This window comes from Aristolochia californica, unplaced genomic scaffold, assembly GCF_029961685.1.
Source record: "Aristolochia californica isolate CCGP_79_NKW_82.1479 unplaced genomic scaffold, dmAriCali1.0.hap1 SCAF_11, whole genome shotgun sequence".
NCBI classification, from domain to species: Eukaryota; Viridiplantae; Streptophyta; class Magnoliopsida; order Piperales; family Aristolochiaceae; genus Aristolochia; species Aristolochia californica.
The window spans coordinates 34522780-34543962 of NW_027181782.1; the positions used below are offsets into that span (position 1 = coordinate 34522780).

General features: G+C 39.6%; 2 protein-coding genes and 2 non-coding genes across 5 annotated transcripts; 3 read left to right on the forward strand and 1 right to left on the reverse strand.

Moving 5' to 3' along the window:
- Window positions 1–873: 873 nt before the first annotated feature.
- On the forward strand, window positions 874–968 carry LOC137945069 (small nucleolar RNA Z103). Its single transcript, XR_011110889.1, has one exon. It is a non-coding gene; the product is annotated as a small nucleolar RNA Z103 (small nucleolar RNA).
- A 241-nt stretch (window positions 969–1209) lies between these two features.
- Window positions 1210–1303, forward strand: LOC137945068 (small nucleolar RNA Z103). The gene has a single exon (XR_011110888.1). It is a non-coding gene; the product is annotated as a small nucleolar RNA Z103 (small nucleolar RNA).
- Window positions 1304–13913: 12610 nt separating this feature from the next.
- LOC137944961 (myb family transcription factor MOF1-like) lies at window positions 13914–16395 on the forward strand. Its single transcript, XM_068790786.1, has 6 exons — window positions 13914–14340; window positions 14451–14527; window positions 14681–14717; window positions 15097–15229; window positions 15327–15549; window positions 16040–16395. The coding sequence occupies exons 1-6, from the start codon at window positions 14214–14216 to the stop codon at window positions 16364–16366; spliced, it is 924 nt and encodes a 307-aa protein (XP_068646887.1). The 5' UTR covers window positions 13914–14213; the 3' UTR covers window positions 16367–16395.
- A 44-nt stretch (window positions 16396–16439) lies between these two features.
- LOC137944408 (uncharacterized) lies at window positions 16440–19923 on the reverse strand. 2 transcript variants are annotated; one of them, XM_068790086.1, is made up of 7 exons: window positions 19699–19923; window positions 19048–19094; window positions 18770–18926; window positions 18482–18686; window positions 18255–18384; window positions 17815–17991; window positions 16440–16875 (listed from the first exon to the last, which is right to left on the reverse strand). In XM_068790086.1, the coding sequence occupies exons 1-7, from the start codon at window positions 19859–19861 to the stop codon at window positions 16720–16722; spliced, it is 1035 nt and encodes a 344-aa protein (XP_068646187.1). In that variant the 5' UTR covers window positions 19862–19923; the 3' UTR covers window positions 16440–16719. The 2 variants fall into 2 exon arrangements, with proteins under 2 accessions (XP_068646187.1, XP_068646188.1); XM_068790087.1 differs by lacking the exon at window positions 17815–17991.
- Window positions 19924–21183: the final 1260 nt, after the last annotated feature.

Below are 21183 nucleotides of genomic sequence, written 5' to 3' on the forward strand. Positions count from 1 at the left end.
AAGCCTCGATTTTGTCGTGCTTGATTTGTTCCTACTTCTCCTCTGTGATTCAGAGTCTGCAAATACTCCAAAGTCTTCGCGCCCTGCTTGCGACCAGAATTATACATTTCCTCAACTGACCAGCCATGGCCGACCACAGGTACCTCAAAGAATCTCTGGCATCGAAGATTCTAACTGACCCGAATTGTCCATTTCCTCTCTTCTTCTAGGTTTTCTGGTGTGGGAGGAGTTTTGAACAGAGCCATGCGCTTTTCGGAGTCCCCAAGTTTTGGCGGGAGAGTCTAGAAATTAATGAGGTCAGATTCGATCCTTCTATAATAGTGAGTCTCCCCGATTTGTATCGTCTGACAGCCCAACTCATAACTCTAAGACCGAGTCGGTTCCGATTCCGAGTCGGAAAACGATGACGCGTAGAGAACCTGTTCACATAACTTGCGGGACATTTCGAGTCTCGAAGAGAATAACAGAAAATGTCAGCCGTCCACGTGTGCCTCCTGAAGCCGTCAATTTCTTCTTCTTGGTCTAGGGTTTTCATCGCTTCTTTATAAATGTCACTTCTGCTTCAGTTACCCGTCGTGTTCCTCGCCTCTCCTCCGACGGTGGTAAGTGGTCGTGGTTCGTCAATTTTAGATGTTTGGTTTCTTTGATTTCTGCGTCGAATACTGATTACCGGCCATCGTTCTTGTGATTGTTGTGTATGAGCCGACGCTAAATCGATCTTTTCTCCATGTCTGCAATCCCAGATCAGTGCATCTGCTGAAGGCTGGTCGAGTAGCAGATTTGGAGAAATTTGTTCTCTTTTCTCTGTTGTGGTTGCTCCTTGCTTCATTTTGTTTCTTTTCCTTCTCTTTTTTTAATACGTTCCGTTAAGAGATGGATGTGATGAGCCTTTCCCCAAATGATCGACGCTGATTATACTGAGCGTTTTTACATTCTCTTCGGAGAATGAAGCCAGGAAGCTGATCTATCTAGGCATTTTTTCTTATTTTATGCTCTGTTGTAATAACTGTTTTAAATCTATGATTTGTTGTTTTAAAGCTTAATCGTTCTTTTCACTTGTCTTTTACCTTTTTCTTCTATCCGTCCTTCTGTTGAGCTCGCTTTCTTTTGCTACGTTCAATGGTTGTTTTATCTTTCCTGGTTGCAGACAAAAATGATACCTAACTAGTTTTGGATTTCTCTTTTTCATAATTTTCTGATACGCTAGTGATGGAAGTGATGATCCTTTCCCCACATGATCGACTTTGATTATACTGAGCGTTTTAGTTTCTCTTCGGAGATCCAAGCCAGGAATCTGATCCACCTATTCACTAATTTCATTTGCTTTTGAATGTTAATTTTTTCTCCGTTGTTGATTTGAATTTTGTTCAAGACGTGTACTATTGGTTTTCGAGGATCCGAGTGCCATTCTATCTCCATTTGGGGGGTCAAGCCAGACCTCTGATCTTAATGCTAGTACACCATGGTTGCCCGTATCGTGCGGGGCAACGTCATTTTAGGCTCAGCATTAGTTTCATTTTGCTAAGAAACCAAAAGCATTCTTATGCTAACTTGTTCACCCTAATTTTTTCGCGCATAAGAGCTTTTTGCAGTTAAATCTGTCTCATGTAAACCAGCCTTGGAGAGTCCTCTACATTCTCTCTGGTGCAGTGTCGTTCATACTGTAGAGTAGCATAGGTGGCAAAATCATCTACAGGGCATATACCCCCAGCATCATCATAGCTATTTGTTTGATATCCATATAAGATTGAATATGTGACATGGTTAGGGTCATTTCTTGCTCGGACTGATCAACCAGAGAGACTCGTGGATAATTTCTCTCACGAGAGCACAACAAGCAAAACGTTGCCCTTTGTCAGAACGAGTCATAGAGGAGATTATTCATGCCAAATAGTAAAATCACTTCCTTGCCATTGGGTGAATGAAAAAATTTTAAAAAAAATTGAAAGTAATGAATATTTAACAAAAAAAGTTTTATTAATTAATTACTACTCTTAAATAGGTAATTTAATATTATATTTAAATTTAAAATATAATATTAAAATTAATAAATAAATAAGACATTTATCTTAATTCGTTTACGCTGTCCTGGCAAATTCTAAAAAAGCGGCGGAGTCTTGGAAGAAAAAAAAGGCAGGAAGTGTTTGGTTCTTATTTGTGTGAAAATGAGCTCAGGGGGAGGCTGTGAAAAAGATCAATTCCTATACAGCAGTCACTTCTCATCAATAGGTGGTGTACCAATTGGACTATCCTATATCGGCGAGGGTGCCTTCAAACGCAACTGAACTGTGAGAATGCATGTAGCAAAAATTCATCAGATGACCTTCTGCAATGTAGAGGAACAAAATTCATATATGGACCGATAATTCCAGGAAGTACTTTCGCTTAAACATTACCACAGATAAGAAGGGAAAGGGAGGACCCTCACCTGAGGAGACGACAGCTGATTTTGCCAAAGAGAAGGCGAATCGGTCCCCTCCGAGATTTGCCCCCCATCGGAGGAAATTTTCGTGCTTTTGGTTTTCTTCTTCCATCGTTTTCTCCTATCGCTTCATGATCAGACTCTCCGGAAGACAAATGGGCTCTCATAAAATCGGCCAATTGTAGGCCTGACTTGACGTTTTGCATTCCATGTGGCGCGAGTATCTTTTGGATTCTTCTCACCCTCGTTTTTGTACTCCCGGTTTCTACCATTGCCGGGAGGCGGGAGGCGGGAGGGAAGACTGACGCATATCTGCACATAGAGAGGGAGACTAGAAAACGAGATAAGGTTTTCAGATAGTTGAGGATGGATGTGGAAGGCTCCTCTAAGAAGATGATCGCAACACAGGAGGAGATGGTGGAAAATAAGGTGCCTATTCCTTACAGGAATCAATGAACGCATCTTTTGATTCCTCTCAACTAATGCAGGGTTGCGGAGTTCTATCTAGAAATGCGAGAACGGGCGTCACGTATACGAGAAGTGCGCGTATGAGCTTGTCATGGAGAGGATGCTCAAAATGCAAAAAGTCCGGGAAGCGGAGAAGCTCAAACAGCAGCAGAAGCAGGGAATTGGGTTGATTCCTAGCAACGCCACTGCTTAATGGGTCAGTTTATGCTTTCTGATTTAGTGTTGATTGTGTTCTGATTACTAAACTAAAATCAGAATCGACTCGTGTGTTTAACTGGGATTAACTCAGATTTTTTCTTTGCCTTCTGTTTCGCGGGTTGTTTTCTCCTTGGTTACTTTTATCTTTTTATGTAGGAGACAGATTATATGCTTTCATCGTGAAGGTAGAAAATTCGGGGGACTTTGTCTTTAGCAAAAGAGAGCTTGTGTTAGTTTCCTGCTACATTCTTTCAACTGTACTTCGATTTGGTTAATTTCTTGACAGGAGCTATTCCGAAACCCTTGTCACTTAAACGCTTGTTAAGATGTTGTTTAAAGCTTTCATACCCTACTTCTTGATAGTTGTATATAGTGATTTTGGTGACATACTAATGAATCTTAAAGCGAAGAATTTTCGTCTAAGATTATCTGGAAAACAGTGTAGAGTTTTAATGTGTTTAAGTGGAGACCAAAGAGATGGACTATCAGATAACCTTATGACTTCCTAAAAGGGTGCCTGATGAAAAAACGAATTCATTGGGTTCTTCTATTTGCTCCTTGAAGTCTTTTCCTGAATAAACCTTGTATCTGCTTCCTAGCCTCTGAAGTCATTCATTTATTGGCTGAGCATTGTCATCTCCAGTTCTGTTTGCAGCCAAACAGCACTTAAACATTAACTGTTTCTATGATGAGAGAAGGTTAAATTTTAGAGGAGTGCCAGGGCTTTTGTAGTTGCAGATTTTGTAGGTAGCAGAAGCTGGTTTATGATTTTCTTCTTTAGCAACTCATACGGTGAATCAATCAGCCTAAACCCTATGTATCTTGATAACTTTATTATAGATATTTGAAGAAAAAGCCAATGGCGATATTTTTTTTTCTTCGACGAATCCACCCTCCCCCTTGTGAAATCATTGTCTAGAGCCTAAAGTCTCACTTTTAGTGGTAAAAATTAAGTGTGCATTGTCCAATTGGATTGGGAGACATTGAAGGACAATTTCCATCCTAACATCGGTACCAGAAACCACAGCTCTCTCATTCTCCTCGGGCATATCTAACTGAACTAAAGAAGCTTCTCTGACCAATGGTGCATGATGGATAATCCGCTCACCATCACTTTCAATTCAAAGTGCTCCATCAATTTGTTATCATGCTAAAATAGCTGAAATTTGTGAACTTGCTTTTGTCCTTCTGGCATAAATGGAACCCAATCTCCCCAAAGACGTGCAAGTCTCCATAAATTATACATATCTGCACCTGTTTTTAGCAGTTGGGCTTGCCGGGAAAAATTTGTGACTTATCCTCACCTTGAGATATACTCTAGTCGCAGGTTTTTGTGAGGCCTTCTGGAAAAGGGTGGCTTTTTTCTGGCATATTGAGAGGCTGAGATTGGAGAAAAAAATTATTTTGTAAAAGGATAGTAATTTTGAAGTAATTATCTCATTCTTCAAAAAAATTATTGGAATGTGTTGTGGCCTCTCATGTTTTCAAACATGCTTTTTGAGATACTTTATCTCACTGAGTGAGTAGCTTTTCTCCTCGATGGATCTTGATTGAGTTTTAAATGAGGTCAGTAGTTTAATTACTGCTCAACTTGATTTCTTTATCAGCATGAAGAAGCTGTGCATTCCAATTCTTATCAAAGTTATCTTTTGAGGGTTCTTCATACCCTCTCTCTCTTTCTCCAAGATTGGTTGCATCACCTGATGCTGCGCCTCATTCTGACGAGAAGCATAGGCACAGGCTAAAGCTGCTTGTTGCTTGATGTCAATAAATCCTTGCGTAGCACTCAGACAAATTGAGGACATTTTGAAAATAACCAGGGCCCTGCAGGAAACAGTGGACTGTTCCATGATGGATCTTTTCTCTCCTACCAGCGTCCCTCGGGCATTGCTGGTTGAGCTGAAGCATGATGGAATCTCTTTTTTATCGGCTCTCCTCCATTCTGACTTCTTCTCCTTTGTTTGCTGTTTCAATGAAATTCTCTCTTTTCAAGTGAAAAAAAAAGGAATATCAGTTGTACTCATCATATCTGTTGGTTTCTTCTATAAAGAAATTTTGCTTGAGAAAGCTTTTTGGACCAGTGTGTGATGAGCTCAGATTTTATATACATGCTCATGCTCACTTTTATTGAAAGCACATCTTCACATACCTGTACTCATTATCTGTAAGTATTATACCTGCTTCGTCATTGTCGTCATGGCTCAATCCCACCTTTCTTGGGGCTGGTTAGATGGAATCTTTCTACTCCATGTGGCTCTCCTGAGATGAGGACATTTCCCAGACAGTTTTTTTAAGTCTTTCTTCACCTTTTTACTACATGCCATTCCAGTCGTCCACTATGTTTTGATTGTCCTACAACTAATAACAACCTGAATCTGCTTTTTAACACTGCTAGCCTTCTTCAAACATGCTGAAACAAAGTCTGACTATTAGTGCATGTAGTTGGTTACTATTACAGAGTGTTCTCTAATCCATTCAATACTAATTTTGTGTTTCTTGGTTTACCACACATCAATTTCAATATTCTCATATCTGTACCTTCATTTCTTTTGGTAAAAGTTGCTTCTTCACTATTAATCATTCTTATCATGATAGTGTTGTATTAGTTTTGGAGTCAACTGCCAGAATCTGTCTCTTCCATTCTACTTGATCTTTTCCTTAGTTATTGCTTGGTGCCCTACTCATTCTTTTCACTGTTTTCATCCATGTGATTTTTGGTTTTTATCTACTCTTTTTGGCCTGTCCACTGTCTTGAAGAAAGCCCTACTTGGAGGTGTAATGATTTGCTTCAGTCAAACATGTTTCAACCATCTGAGATGGCTCTCTTTTTTTCTCTTCAACTAGTGCTACTTTGAAGTTCTTTTTTGACACACCGAACTTAAAAATAAAAAAACTGAAGAGCTAATAAGTTGGATACATGACAAGGTTTATTGAAGAGGAATTGCTCCTAGCCTAGGAATCAGTAGTGTTATTTGTCATCTGAGAGGTATAAATCAAGAAGATGGTGTCTAAGGTATGCAGATTTCAGAGAAGAACTCTTAAGTAGACTAGGAAACTAGATTTCTCCACTGAGACCTGACCAATGACTACTTCTAAATTCTGTTTCTATAAGAGGGGATACAAGAAGTTGTTGATGAGAACTGCCATTGGAGAAGTGCTCTCCACTTTACCTATGGGATTGTCAAAGGTGGAAAAGAGTAAACCAAAAAGGCATTTTTTTTAATATTATTTATGACACACACATGGAAACAACTCGTATTTCTACTCTAAGAACCCCACCATGGATATGGGACGATGTTCATTGAGGCCTACTCTCTGAGGGCTTTCACTCTAGATCAAGTATCTCTTTTTCTCTTCCCTGACAGTTTCACTCCATCACCCATTAGCCCTTTCCATAAAGCACCTTGAGATCTGAAACATATAGCGCTTTCCACAAGTCACTTACCCTGAGATTTCGACATGAGGCTTGATGCTTTCTTTGATACCAAATAAGCACCTAGTCAATATGTTAAAATCTCTATAGCTAGCGAATATGGAAAACTTGTAGTCATGGAAGATGGTACTAAAACCATGGTGTATGTATAAGCACCTAGTCACCTTTAGTAGCTATGCGTTTGTGATAGAAGATGGTACTAAACCATAGTATGTATAAGCTCTCAGCTTCCATTACTTTTCAAGCAGATTTCTGTGTTTGTTTTGTGCTGAAAGAAGAAGAATAGAATATTATGAGTGCCACATAACTCCACCATTTACATTGTCTGTCAATACACGTCCTATTGAAACTATCCAATGTAACAGTTGTAGATATGACTTTCCATGTTTTCTCTGTTATAAGATAACATTTTCACCATTTTGCTGCAGAAATTTAAGTTTGAAAATTTGGTTTACAGAAGAGCTCTCAGATAAGATATTTTAATACTAGGTTCCTTTTTGAATCCATAAATGGTTGTAGTTAATTTTCAGCTTGTGGATATCCGTTCCTGTAATCTAAGATAAAACAAAACTTGAGCATTAAATGTTTCTTGTTTGAATAACAAAATTTCTGGTGACTGGTCTTTTTGGGCGGCCAGAGATGCTTGTGGAGGGAAACTACCTCTTGCAATAATGTCTTCTGGAGTTAAAACTTCCATTAGATTATTTGACCTATGAAACTTGTCATTTCATCTGTACCAGCAATAATAGATATTTCAAACATCAGCTGCATGTTGGCCTAAGCTGCCTTTCTACATTTATTTTCCTTTTATTGACATCAAACTGTGAATTGTCAACCTGATTATTACGTTGGCTTTCCGTGTTTGTTGAAACAGGGGTAGGATGGATTTCGGAGGTGACATTTGTGAGCAGACTAATGTTTATCTGCAACATCTCATGTCGACGATTAAAATGCATTTGCTTCTCAAGATAACTGTACAGTTTGGATACTATAGTGCTTTCCTTCCTTTCTCATCTTCTTTGCTTTTGATCTTCAATTTCAGTTTACTGGAATACGAATAACTTTTTCTTCGAGGACTTGCACCCATCATACGGTGAGAAAGGAGTCCTATTTCTTGTTTTATTATTTGACCTCAAAAGACAATATCTCTACATCATTTAGGGCTCTTACAAGCCAACCTTTTTTAACTACGAAGAAGTGTTCGGCTTGCAGCCACATATTGTCTACCGAATCAATGTTTATTTCAAATTGCTGATGCCAGAACCATGTAGGAACCTTTTTCTAAGCCGAACTTTGCAACAAAAAGAGACAAAAGTTGTTGTTTTGTGCCGTTGGCTGTGTTCCTTGGAGAATTTGTCCTGTAGAGAAACGACAGTGGGAAAACTGCAAATCCCCTGGTGATCAAAAGGAGGTCTGAACCACGGCAAGGCAGCCGGAAAGTCACTTTGCCTGGATGGAGTTTGACGGAGTGCCCAAGAAAGGGCCACGCCTTCCTCTTTGTCATGAGTAAAATGTCCAGGAAAGAGCAAAAATTCTTCAGGTGATGTCTTTTCGTTTTCATTACGATCGTTTGTGAGATTTATGAACCTCGCGAAAGGGATAAGGCAGGATCTTCAAATATCTCATTTTCACACCAACACGGAATGTATGTCGAAGAAAGGCTGCCTTCGCCTGCTCTTGGAATCTTCCTTCGGTTGGCTATTTGCTTCCTGAAATTTCCTGGCGCATGCACCCAGAAAAACCAGAAGTCTTCGGAAAGTAGCCACTGATAAGCCCAAGAAGTTTGAAACACCAAACCCCTAAAAAGAAAAACAGAGTGAGTTGAACAGTGATAGTGAGTGGTTTGGTTCGGTTGGGTTCAGTTGCTAGTGAGTGGTGATTGAGTCAGAGGTGGTGGGTGCCCCAGTGATGTAAGAAGGGAAAGGATGGGGCAGATGCACCCTTATGTTTTTTAGTGGTCCGGTAATGGCAAAGTTGGAGAGTGAGGTGGACGGAATCGCATAGTTTAGGTGGTTCAGCTTGGAAGGGTGTGGTAGAGAGAGTGACAAGCAGATAGGTAGAATAGAGGATGGCAAATGCAGAAGATGACGTTAATACTATGTTAGATATTAAATTTTACCATACTTTTATATATAATTTAGAATAGAAAATATAAATTTTACATGAAAAAATAAATATAACATGAGATATATCAGATCGAATTATATCTGATAACTGAAAAGATTATGTTTATCTTTTATCATTAACCTCATTATGGGCACAAAATAAGGTTTTTAGTTCTACCGGAAATCTCATCGATTTCACTCTAGAATGAACTAGAATTGGAAGTTGGGATCTCATCGAACGTGAAAAAGCACAAGGTATCTGTCTCACTATAGCAACAATTCCAGACCTACCCATCTCACTGGATCATTCCCTTCATTCTTTATCACTAAAGCCAACTGTCACCCTAGTGATTCCAACAGGTACCTTTGAAACCGTCTTAGGTTCATACTTAGTGGGGAGTGAGAGCATGATTAGCCAAGACTTAGGTCACACTCCACAACAACAAAGGGTGGCTGGTTGACCTAATGGCACGTAGTTCCCCCCACAGTCATTCTCGTTTTGACATATTCACAAACACTTGAAATTATTGATGTTCCCCTCATCTTTCCTTGTCAAACCGAAGAAGTTGATGCCTGATTGTATTATTTTAATACAAAACCATGAGAACCCTAAGCTGAAAGAAACAAAATCTAGTAGCACCCAGAGCATTCATTCCCCAGAGAATGAAGGATTTTAGGGATATTTAAAGCAGCTCCATTACCAACGAGACGACCTTTGAGCTTACCTAACTCCGGGAAAACTTTGAGCTTCACTTTTGAGGCATTCTGGTCCACCCTCTATTTTGTCCTGGACGTCTCATTCTCCAGCCAATAATGGTCATATGATGAGTGAAGTATCTTTTGACTAAATGGAGTTCTTTAATGCAAATTACTATCTTTTCAAGACCTGGACGATGAATCATAAAAAAAAAAAAAAATGGATTGATTTCCACCCTGCTAATATCTACCACACCAGCCATAACAGACCTATGGAATCTGAGAAGTATTCATATCAGTGATGCAGTCCAGAGCTGGAGAATCAGAAATCGATCGTTGATACCTTTCCTGTAAGAACACATTATATTTCTTGTCTATCTAACTTGCCATTGAATCCAGAAAGGGAGCATCAAGCCATTCTGAACTAAGTTGATCCATTCATCTCTTGATGAAAAACACGAGTTAGCCTGAACTACAGCCAGACTTTGAATCAAGAAATATTATGCAGGTATGAATTGATAAATGGTCAGTTGTGTTACTCTCATTTTTCAAAAGTGAGAGAATGTTACCTAATCAGAAATCAACAAAAATAAGTGTTTTGATCTGCTCACCAGTGTCAGCTGACTTCATCCATACCTGATCTACCAAATACTCCATCAAATAAATCTTCAAATATAGTTTCATATGATGAAATCAACTGGGATGTTATTTGTAAACAAATGGTAAAAGATGGTAATCTATCTTCAATCTCCTTTTGGCAGCCATGCTCTCCTCTCACACAAAGCCTTTAAACAAAACGTAAGCCATGCGTCCTACTCCCCCTTTATTATTCATAATTTCAAACTCACTGTCCCATGGGAAACTTTTCTCTGCTTCTCCTCTTTTTCTGAGTCCTGATGATAAAAGAAGAGAACATGACGACAATCACAGTTACAGATTAAGAAATGTAAGATCCAAGCCGTTAATGGGTTGGATCCTAATTGTAGAAGAAAGTGATCTCTTGATTAGGAAAGGTTAAGAAGAGTCGCCATTAAAATTTTCGAGGTGCAACAGTTTAAACCCATTAAAGGAAAGTTCGAGGTCATTTATTGGTCGGCTGCAATAATCTAATGAGACCATCTAATGGCAGTGATGAGCTCTGATCAGTATTTATTAGTGCAACGCGGTGGAGTCCATTTTTCCTATTTCCTTCTGCTCTTCGCCTTGCTCGCCATCCCAGGACAGTACTGCTGATGAAAGTTCCTGTGTCTTTCTTTACACTCTTCTTCCAGAAAAATTTCCATTTTTGAATTTCTTCGTTCCATTGGAAACTGCTAGCATTGAATATTACACTTTATTCAGATTTTCTTAAAGGTCATCGAAATGACAAATTTTGCATGTTTACTCTCAGGCCTTCGCTGCTGAAAGAATCAAAGAAATGGACAGAAAGCTGCGATTGCCAAGCATGAAACATTCCGACCTCTGCGTTTTACGGAGTCGAATCAACGTCGCTTGTAAGGAAGAAAGGAAGAAAGGCCGAAGAAAGGCCTTTCTTTTAACCATGAATTTAGCACGTCTCAGGTATCAATTCTAAGAGAAAACTGTCCACCACCGGAACTAGAATGTCAAAGTGTCGACCGTGCCGAACCGTGGAGAGGAGAAAAGGGGATGTAGACTCTTCAACCATTAACTTACAGAGGTGCTGTCACACTCAAACGTCGATATTGATTTTTTGGGTTCAGAGACGAAGCACACAATGAAACCTCGCAAATCTGCTTCACTGTTGGTTGGCTCAGAAGCCAAGGTTTCTTTACTAGGGTGTGCCAGTAACAGGGAGGTAAAAAAAATCCAGTGGGGGCTGACTACGACAAAATCAAATCGTCAAACAGTGTATGTGCACCCAGAATCGTTACCGAGTGACAGTCCTTACCAGGTGAAGAAAGTGAATAAATAATGGGAAGAGGTAGAAGCCAATTAACGAGCACGTAGTCGAAGTCATCAGTGCGAGATGAAATTCTTCAATCCAGCTTCCTCTCCCCGATACGGCTCCACCCCATACATCAATGGTGTCCCTGCACGGCTGCCAATTCAAATCGTACCCAATGACAAAAAGAAAAAAAGGAAATCTGAAAATGGAAAGAGGAAGCGAGGATTAGGAACGATCAACGACATTCATTCAACCAATGCAATCCCCATCAGACCCCGGTTCCCCATGCAGCCATCTCTCTGCACACGCCAAGAAAACCGGCGTCCTCGAAGGACCGTCCCCCTCTAGGCGATCATCCTTCAACCTCTCTCTCTTTAGACCCTACATTTCTTCTTTCCCAGAAAAGAAGCGAAACCAGGGAGGGGAACAGAAGCAAACAAAGCGCAGGGAGGAAAACGGGGGAAAGGCGCATTAATGGCGAAAAAAAGTTTTTGTAGGGACGTGAAACTCTGATGATCATCATTCCCCTTGCAGGAATTCCCATCATTCCTTCTCGGCAGCTCTCTGTCACCCCCGTCTCCAACGATGGCGATGGGACGAGAGACAAAAGGAATTTAAGAGAATAAGTTTGGGGATACTGAGAGACGGCAATAAAGAAGAAAGACAGCCAGCAGAGCAGCAGCAGCAGCGGCAGCGGCAGCAGGGGTGTCTCGACTCTCGTCTCCAAAGCCTGGAAGCCATGGTTGGAGCGAATCCCGAGAAGAAGGAGCTTATTTGACGTTTGTGCCCCGCTTCGTCTTCCTGCGAGAACTGTTTGCTGCCATGCGCCCTGTGCGTGTCATTCCCCAATAGCCTTATCCCTTCTTGGGTCCACCTTACTTTTCTTTCATTAATTTCATATATATATAATTAAATAATTAAATATGACGACGTAGAAGAATGTTGACATGACATGGCTACATCGAATTTGCCATCCCATGATATAAAACTACGTAACGTGCTCGCGCCATGCACATCATCAACCCATCCACCGCGTGACTCGTCTTGTCTGCACGTGATCAAAATCATTTGGAACCGGATCCACCCGAATCCGATTGATAATAATATTTCGATTTTTTTATTATTATGATGTTTTTTCTAGTAAATATTTTAATTTTATTTTTAATTATTTTTTTCCAAAATTTTAATATTTTCCATTTTTTTATTCCATTCTATTTGTCCCCTTTGGTTTCTTGTGGGGGTCCCCCTCCCCCTCATCTCCTTCACATTTCCCTCTTTCCCCAATTTATCCTTTCCCTCAACCTCAAATTACACAAAGAAAAGGACACCCTCCCTTTTGATTAAGCCTATCAATTTTTAAATACACATTAAATACCTTAAAACTCTCTCTCTCTCTCTATATATATATAGATATATTGATCAATACTCTGTATTTTGATGGATACACACTCCTGTATTGACCCTATAAAACAAAATACGATAAATATTAATATACTCCGAGTATACACTCACCCTCATAGAGGTAATTTTACTGTTGAATCATGGGTAATATGGTAAGAGTGAAGAGTCAACCAAGACTCTTAAAAAGAGTAATGTGCAAGAGTAAATCCCTAATAAATTTTCATTGACCAAATGACCCATAAATGGATCCCTTGAAGAGCTTTCAAATTGGTCTCATCCCACACTGGAGTACCAACGAGGTTTTTTGTGTAATTAAAAAATAGGGGGAATATTTTATAAAAATATTAAATTTTATTTATTTAATTAATAAAAATAAAATTTAAAAAGCTAATTAAAGTGGGTATATACCAAATTGGGATAAACCTAAAGGGTACAATATTTATTATAAAATTTAACCATATATTAAATATTAAAATACTTAATATACGATATCGGTCGATCGATTTGAGGCATATTAATACAATATCGTATTAGAATAACAAAAGTCCAAGTTGATACGCTCTATACATACCATGAGCCAAACTGTAGGTAACCCCTGTCCTTCTACCTTGGGTGAAGGGGGAGGGGAGGGGAGGGGAGGGGGGTGGTCACTTTGAGGAATTTTTTTTTTTTTTCAAAAGTTGGCACCGCCTGATAGGGATGGACTAAAATGGAAAACGGGGAAAAAACTGGAGTGGGGAGATGGGGCAGGAGCAGCAGAGACCCAAGCTGGAGCCCTAGAGTTTTGGTGATATAGATGGTTGACTTCTTGTGACAGTACAGGAAAACGAGAGAGAGAGTGGGAGAGTGAGAGAGAGAAAATTGAGAGGTTTGAGCCTTTTGACTGGTTCAAAGGGGGGAGTTTACTGTTCAGAATTTGATTAATCATTGATTAGCTCAGAGGGTTAAGAGGCGTCCATGATCAGAGATATTACACGGCCGTTTTCCTGTACAGGGTTCGAATTTTTTATTGTTTTGTCATGGGCTTTTTGTGATCATGACGACGTTGGCGTTCTTGGGTCAAAGCCATCTGTAATTATTTCGAGAAGATCAGAAGCTCGTGATGGGAATTTCTTTTGCAGGCGGGAGGGAGGAATTTACAGGAGGGGAGAGAGGGGTGGGTGTTTCCTTTGCTTTTTCGTGATCCCTGCTCCTTCTTCTTCTTCTTCATCTTCTGCTGCTGCTGTTGTTACTGCTGCTGTTTCTTCTCTTTTCGTGTGGCTTTAAACCGGGACAGGTCTTACGAAAGAGACAGACATCAGACATGTCATGGCGTTCGTCGACTGGGTTGGTGTCTCAGAGGAGTGTTTGATTTGGGGTTCTGGCTCTTTTTTGTAGAAGAGTCATCCAGAAGAAAAGGTTTCTGTTGTTCAGAGGCGGAGGAAGAAATCTTTTATATGTTCTCTTGCGTCTCTGTTGTTCAGTTCTTCGAAAGATTTTGCAGAGGTTGAACGGGCAAGACCCAGAAGCTGGAAAGTCTCGAAAGCAGCAGTTTTGATCACTGAAACGAGTTTTGCTGAAGAACCCATTTAAGAACTGTGGAGAATGGGAAGTTGCGGGAGGAATGGAGCTGTCAGACAGTATATCAGGTCCAAGGTGCCGCGCCTGAGATGGACTCCTGATCTTCATCACTGCTTTGTTCATGCCATCGAGAGGCTAGGCGGCCAAGACAGTAAGCGCCTCTTGTCCAGATTTTTAATTTTCTTCATTTTCTTTTCTTCCATCAAGATTGCTTCCATCTTTCTTGAACAAGTTCTTAACTGTTTTCTTCATCCATTTCAGAGGCCACACCCAAGCTTGTTCTTCAGCTCATGGACGTGCGAGGACTAACCATCTCACATGTCAAAAGCCACCTTCAGGTTGTTTTCCATTTCACACACTTCTCTTCCCCGAACCAACCCAGCAGTCTTTGCCTGTTTTTTTGTCTGCAAATGAACTCTTTTCGCTGATTTTGTTCGAGCGGATTCGCTCCTTCTTCTTTCTTACACCTTTAATGCTTCTGCTTGTTGCAGATGTATAGAAGCATGAAGATCGACATGAGCAGACAAGGTATTGAATGACTTTCTCTTTTTTCCGTCTGAGTGTGTTTTGTTAGGTAAATGGGAACATTCCCAATTTTAGCTTTCAAAAAACAAGAGCCCTTTTCTCTCATGGCTGGAGAAATCATTTTGCCGTTGTCGACCAAACCGACTGCTTCATGGTTTCGTTTCTGTTGCATAGTCTCTTCTTCCATTATCAGGTTTCTGAACTCTCAAACAAACATTGTTCGCCTATTGTCTTAGTTTTCCGAGCTTTCTTTTACAGTATGTCTGAATTCTTATTTTTTTTAAAAAAATTGTGAATCAGCAAATTTCTGATTTTACATAGATTTCATCAGCAAGGAAAGAAAAAATGAAGCTGTTTGGCTGATTTTCTCTTCTTGACGCAGATATGCATTCGCCCCAGCAAAGAAAATACTCTTCTGTTGAGAATGATGGCAACGCCGATGAGGAAGATGATGGTTTTTTCACATCCCCGAAGTCGGCAAAGCAGTTCATGTACTCGACTCCCCCTTCAAAAAGGTAAGCTTTTGCAGTTCCGAGAAACACCCTTCCCCCCCTGCTCATCCTCCTCCATTTCTGATTCATTTACCGATAATATTCTCTTGCTTCTTTCCAGACAATGCATGGAGAGCAGTACTGTCTCTGATTGCTTGCAAAAACACCAAAGAATCTTTAGTTCGGTCACCTCTTCGTACCGTTTTGATGATTATCTGCAAGCTCTTGCTGAGAAACGCGGACTAAAGGAGACGGGTTTCAGAGGCCAAAAAGATGCCGAGGCAGACCATCTGTGCAAGCTCAATGCATTAGGCTACCTGGTGGAAGAATCTGATGTTATCAAGGTACATGAGGGAAAAGGGATCTTTCTCGTTTCCTTTTCCGTTCTCTTGGGATTTTCTCTGCCTGGTAGCTTTTTGTCCTGCCTTTTTATTCTTTACCATTTTCATGATTTCCCTGACCGTCTTTCTTCCTCGATTCTTTCTCGCTGTTGCTAGGCCTTGCAGTAATGTCGATTTTGTAAAAGATTGCATGAACTTGACCATTCATGCTCCCTACTCCGATGAAACAAAAAGAATAATGATTTCTTTTCTGTCGTTCTCTTTTTTCCCATTTACCAGTAAGCAATTTTTTCTCTTCTTTCCTGGTCTTCTGAAACCCTGTATTTGAAACTTCCAAATGGTCTCAATTTTACAGCAAGAATCTTCTTTTCTTCTCTGCTGCATGCATGTGACAGAGCTTGAAATGGGTACTTAAAGCAAACTGTTAAAAAATTGAAAAATATTTTAAAAAAAAAGTTCATCCCTCTGAGCGAGAACCCATTTGATTTGACAGATTGGAAAACCAGAAGAACAGCGGAGTCATTCACTGGGGAAGCGGAAATTGAAGGAGAGGGACGAGGGGAGGCGCCACCATCCGCTTTTCTGGCAACTGTTTGATCATGAAAACAGAGACGAAGACGAAGGGATCGACGATTTATCATTGTCCTTATCACTGCAGCCCAGACAGAGGTGCAACACATCATCCACCAGCGAGAACAGTGAAGGGTTGTCTTCATCGTCGAGGATCAATTTCAAAGAGTTCTCCGGCTCCTCTGCCCAAAACGGTGTTAATTTGGATCTCACCATCGCCATTTGTGGTTCTTATGTCGAACATATGTAAAATTATTTTTTCAGTTCATCTTGCCATGGTCTACCACTTCGTTTTATGCAGACATGGCCTCCCCTCTCCTGAAGCAGACATGCATAAAGCTAAAATTTGCGAAAGAAAATATGGACGAATGCCACATCATATTTAACATAACAAGATTTCATTACAAAATAAAATCGATCGTGATGCAAAACTTCCTGTGTGATTTGCTAATTTTCATGTTCTCATGTTTTCCTTCTTACTTCCAGAGCAGTAGGCGCAGGAGGCAAATACATAAAATATAAAAACGCAGGGGTACCCCTACCCTCCAACTTGGACTTAATAATGTAAGGAGACTGGTAAACATGTACAACGGTATCCAACTATCAACTCTGTTTCTTGGTCTTGGAATCTGAGATTAATGACTTGACAGATATCCGTGGCTTGGTTGCAACAAGATTCTGTGGAAGAACTGAAACTGCAGCTATTGGAGTCCCTTGAGGTAGCCTAGAGAGGGGCAATAATTCCACAAACACTACAAGCTGCAAAAATTAATTAGAAAAATAATTTGGATGTCAAATATTGCATGTGAAAGCTAAGATGATCAATCCAAAAGTTTTAAGCCGGTGAGATTCAAGGTTAGGGTATATTAGTAGCTAGTATAATAGGATTTGTTTCACTAGTCAATGTCTAATCTGGGTTTTACATTCCATTAGGAGAAAAGAACATCAAGTTGGCTTAGGACTCTCAGTGTCTCTCCTTACAAACTCTGCTTCCCAAGATAAACTGAATACAAGTTTTCTATTCACAAATTTCCAAGCAAATCATACTTCAAAAATACATTAGTACCTTTTCTAGGAAAAGTCATAACTTTTGTCAAAATACCTTTGAGATTACTCTCAAAGGGCTCACTGAAAAACTGGATAGTTAAGGGAGGGGAGATGGTGGGAGCAATGAAAAATAATTGGATACGCAAAGAAAGAGATGGGCTTTGGCAAAAAATGGATGTTTGAAGAGTTGCATGACACAAGGAAAGGGAAGAGAATACTGATTGTAGCCCAGGGATGGATGCTGAAATTAATGAGAGGGTGGGCCTTGGAAAAAAAGCTACATGGAAAAGAAAGAGGGCAGTTTTGGTGGCTCTAATATGGAGAGAATAAGTTACATGAGCGGTGGGCTTTGATATGGGGAGGACGGCCATTAAAGGGTCTCTCTTACCAGGAAAAAGTGAATCCTACTTATTATGCATAGAAAGCTCTGGCAGGAAAATCACCTCATTTTCCAACGAGAAGTTTTTTGAGAGATGTCTTTCCAAGAAGCCATAATAAACTCTGGAATAGATTTCAAACTAGAAACAAATTTCTGGCATTCTTGGAAAAGACTTTAGAAAAGCCCTTAAAAGTTAGAGATTCACAGAGGGAAGCAAAATATAAAGGGAAAATAATGATAAGATTTAGTTGTTCAGATGGAGTGTGTTCAACCTGTGGTGACTCGAGATCCACAACTGAATCCTCCACAACATCCTTAACAGCTCTAGCCACAACACTAAAGCATTGGTTTCTGTTTGATAAAGTAACTTGATTAGAATCTTTCTCTGAGGTCTTCTTGGTATTCATGCGTGTCTCATCAATGCCTCTTTTGTTATATGCAACTGCAAACTGGGACATTAAGAAGTATTGATTGTTTCAATCACATCAAAGGCACAAAACCACCGTCTAAAAATAATGAGATAACAATTGAGAAAACAGTTTTAGCAGGAAAAATAACACTAGTGACAGAATGCACTGAACAGTCAAGATACATGAACGAGTTATAAGACCTATCCTACAATTTTTCTTGCCTACCCCAACTGTAACTGTTTTCCTAGCATCGTTATTGATAAAAAAAGTAAGACATCTAGTTATTAACAAAGAAAAGATACCTTAATTGGTTTTCCATGCTTATGTCGGTCATCCTCCAGGAACTGTTGAACAAGCTTTGATACAATCTCACGGAGGTTGTCCTCTTTCAGACTGCAAGTGGCTTGGATAGGAAGAATTCGATGACACCACCTACAACAAAAAAGACCACAGAATCTAACTAAGCTAACAACATTCAATTAGAATGGATAGACACTTACTGAACATTAATGAAGAGGAAAACACTTACTGAGGTGGTCTCAAGCTCCCGGAATTCAAAGAGTTGAAAATATCTGACAGAATATCAGCAGTTTGTGTGCGGCTATATCTTGGAAAGGTAAAGAGAAGTAACCCACTCCCGGTTAGCTTTACGAGTGAGAGAGTAGCACTACTTCCACAAGCTGCATTTTGGGTCTCCTCCAAAGGTACTGAGCCACTCTTATTTTCACCTTCATCTGCTTTCACAGATAGACTATTACCAGATTCGGCTTTGAAGCCACAGTAAAGAATTGAAGGCATTTGGCGACAGTATCATTACCAAAATTTCCAGCTTCGCTGACTGAGTTACTTTCTTCTGAACAGTTGGTATCTTCCCCCTCTATCTTCTCCAAGCATATTTTTCTTTTTTTAGCTGCAACATTCACATCAGATGATTCCAGTTTTTCAAACCCATCAGAGGCCAATGAGCGTAAGTACTGCACCAAATTCAAAATTTCCCTTTTGAATTATCTTATTCGTAGTGTTTCAGTAGTAGTTATTGGCAAAATTCTAGAGGAAAATATCTGATATGAGGAAGTAGAGAAGAAAGATATCAACCTTATCAAGAATCGAAATAGCCTCTTTAGTAGCACTTTTCTCTCGTCCTGTATCACCAAAAAACAATGTTCAAAGGCCCAAATTCCAATCTCTACACTGATGTAATTAACAAAAGACAAAAAAGGATATCAATAGTAACCAAATAAAAAATATCATGCACAGCATGATGTTTGGGTTTCTGAAATTCAGTAAATTCACCACAATGTGCATAAAGAGACGACCAAACTCACACAATAAGAAAAACATAAGAGGGCCGAACTTCATTATCCGTATCGTTAAAAAAATGAATTAAAAAAAAAAAAAAAAAAACGTGCAGCAAACAGCAATACCTTCTTCATTTTCATTAGTAGCAAGCAAAGACATAAAGACATAAAGACCCAGTAAAGGGAGTTTGCCCGTGCAAATTCAATGGACAAACCAACCGTAAATGCGGAGTGCATTTCAGCTATCCTAATAGCTGTCTCTAGAGACCAATATTTCTACTACATTCCTCTCTGTTTATACAGAGTTGGTTTTTTCACATTTCACCAAAAGATTCAGACTTGGTAAACAGAGTTGACACAAAGTTTTGAGCTGGCAATGCTCAATCTGGATTATCATCTATCAAAATTCCTAAAAAAAATAGAAACAGAAGAAAAAACAGGATCTTACTAATAGGGCAGGTAATTAAGAAGCCTGCATGAGAGTTCTCCAACAGAGAAGAAGGTGCTTTGTAATCGAAGCGAGGAAGTCTTATCACTGCGGAATGATGCTCCCATGGAGTCAAATCCTGATTCGCTTCTGGCCCTTCCGAGGCTGCACTTTCTTCTACCATGATTCCTCGTCTCTCTCCAATTCAAAATCTTCTCCAGAGGGACGGAAACTGCTGCTGATAGTGAGACGCCTCAACCCTAAAGAAAGAGCTAGAGTGATTATTGACCTTTGTGGAGCAGCTACTCCGAAATGGACCCCTATTGGACCCAACCTTCTGAGGTACATTAAAACGGTCCACAAAGCCCACGTAACTAAATTATTGGTTGAGGACATAAGCTATGAAAGGGTAATAATCTGTCAAGACTACTTTAACTATGTTTAATTATGCAATTAATGGACTCCACATACAAGATTATTTGATTGATTGAGTAAAAATTGTTTTTACATGGATATATATGTACACATTTATCTTAGTACAAAGGTCTAAGGTCCACAAAACCTTAGTTGCAAGCCTGCACCTAATATATCGGTCCATTTCTCTTTCATATTTGCTTCTCTTCTTTCTCATCGAATGGTATTAGAACAGGTCCCCATACATGAGCCTACATGTAAAATATCCACATATGGAGAAACTACACGTGATGGATAATGTTAAAGAATAGTCTCGTATGGATTAAGTGAGTACAAATATTTTAAGTTTATTAATTTTTTAAAAAAAAAACTCCAACACTTTTCAAATATACCAAAGAAAACAATGCACAATTATTATACTAATTTTTTATAAAAATTATAAACATTTTTTTCTTTATATAAATTGAGAGGGTGGGGCTCCCTCTCTTTAGGTTGATGGATGCCCTTGACTACATCTTCTTTTTGTGCCCAACAAAAGGAAATGGGAGGGCCCCTCCCCAACTATTCTTGTTGGTAGAGGGAGAGAGTCCCCCCTCTAATATATAAGCTAAACAATGGTTCACAAAATGCTTGTATTTACCTAGCTAATATATGGGTCATCGAGCAGTAAAAACTGTGCAAGTGCTCAGAATGTGATTTTGGATTTCAGGAATTCTACTACTAGCTTCGTCCCCATCACAAATAATCCCAAAATTTTATTTTCTTTGAACAATTGTGCTTTTTTCCCCAACATAAGTTCTTGATAATGGTCAGCGGTATGTACAGTGAAAACCAGATCTCCATCTAATAAACTCAACTTTCAGACATGGCCAGAACGATTCTCGTTCTTTTCTGCGGAAGTTGATGTTAACTGTGTCTTACCGGCAGTGCCACGTTCCTACCATCAAGATTAAAAAACACAGAACCAATCAAAGTGTCTCTCGATGGAAGTGCATGGTACCAGTCAGACCATTAAGCGAACCGTCTTCATATTCTATAATTTCCAAGCTTAACTGCTTAGATTCTCTGAAAATTATTTTAATCTACTACTAA

What these genes read in the sequence shown, in the direction of transcription:
- LOC137944408 (XM_068790086.1), bottom strand. Translation starts at nt 19,861, where the DNA reads ATGGTAGAAGAAAGTGCAGCCTCGGAAGGGCCAGAAGCGAATCAGGAT. An exon ending in AGCATGGAAAACCAATTAAG is followed by an intron (nt 17,992 to 18,254) that starts GTATCTTTTCTT and finishes TTAATGTCCCAG; the next exon opens with TTTGCAGTTGCATATAACAA. An exon ending in TGGATCTCGAGTCACCACAG is followed by an intron (nt 16,876 to 17,814) that starts GTTGAACACACT and finishes TAATTTTTGCAG; the next exon opens with CTTGTAGTGTTTGTGGAATT.
- LOC137944961 (XM_068790786.1), top strand. Translation starts at nt 14,214, where the DNA reads ATGGGAAGTTGCGGGAGGAATGGAGCTGTCAGACAGTATATCAGGTCC. An exon ending in GAGGCTAGGCGGCCAAGACA is followed by an intron (nt 14,341 to 14,450) that starts GTAAGCGCCTCT and finishes CATCCATTTCAG; the next exon opens with AGGCCACACCCAAGCTTGTT. An exon ending in AAGAATCTGATGTTATCAAG is followed by an intron (nt 15,550 to 16,039) that starts GTACATGAGGGA and finishes TTGATTTGACAG; the next exon opens with ATTGGAAAACCAGAAGAACA.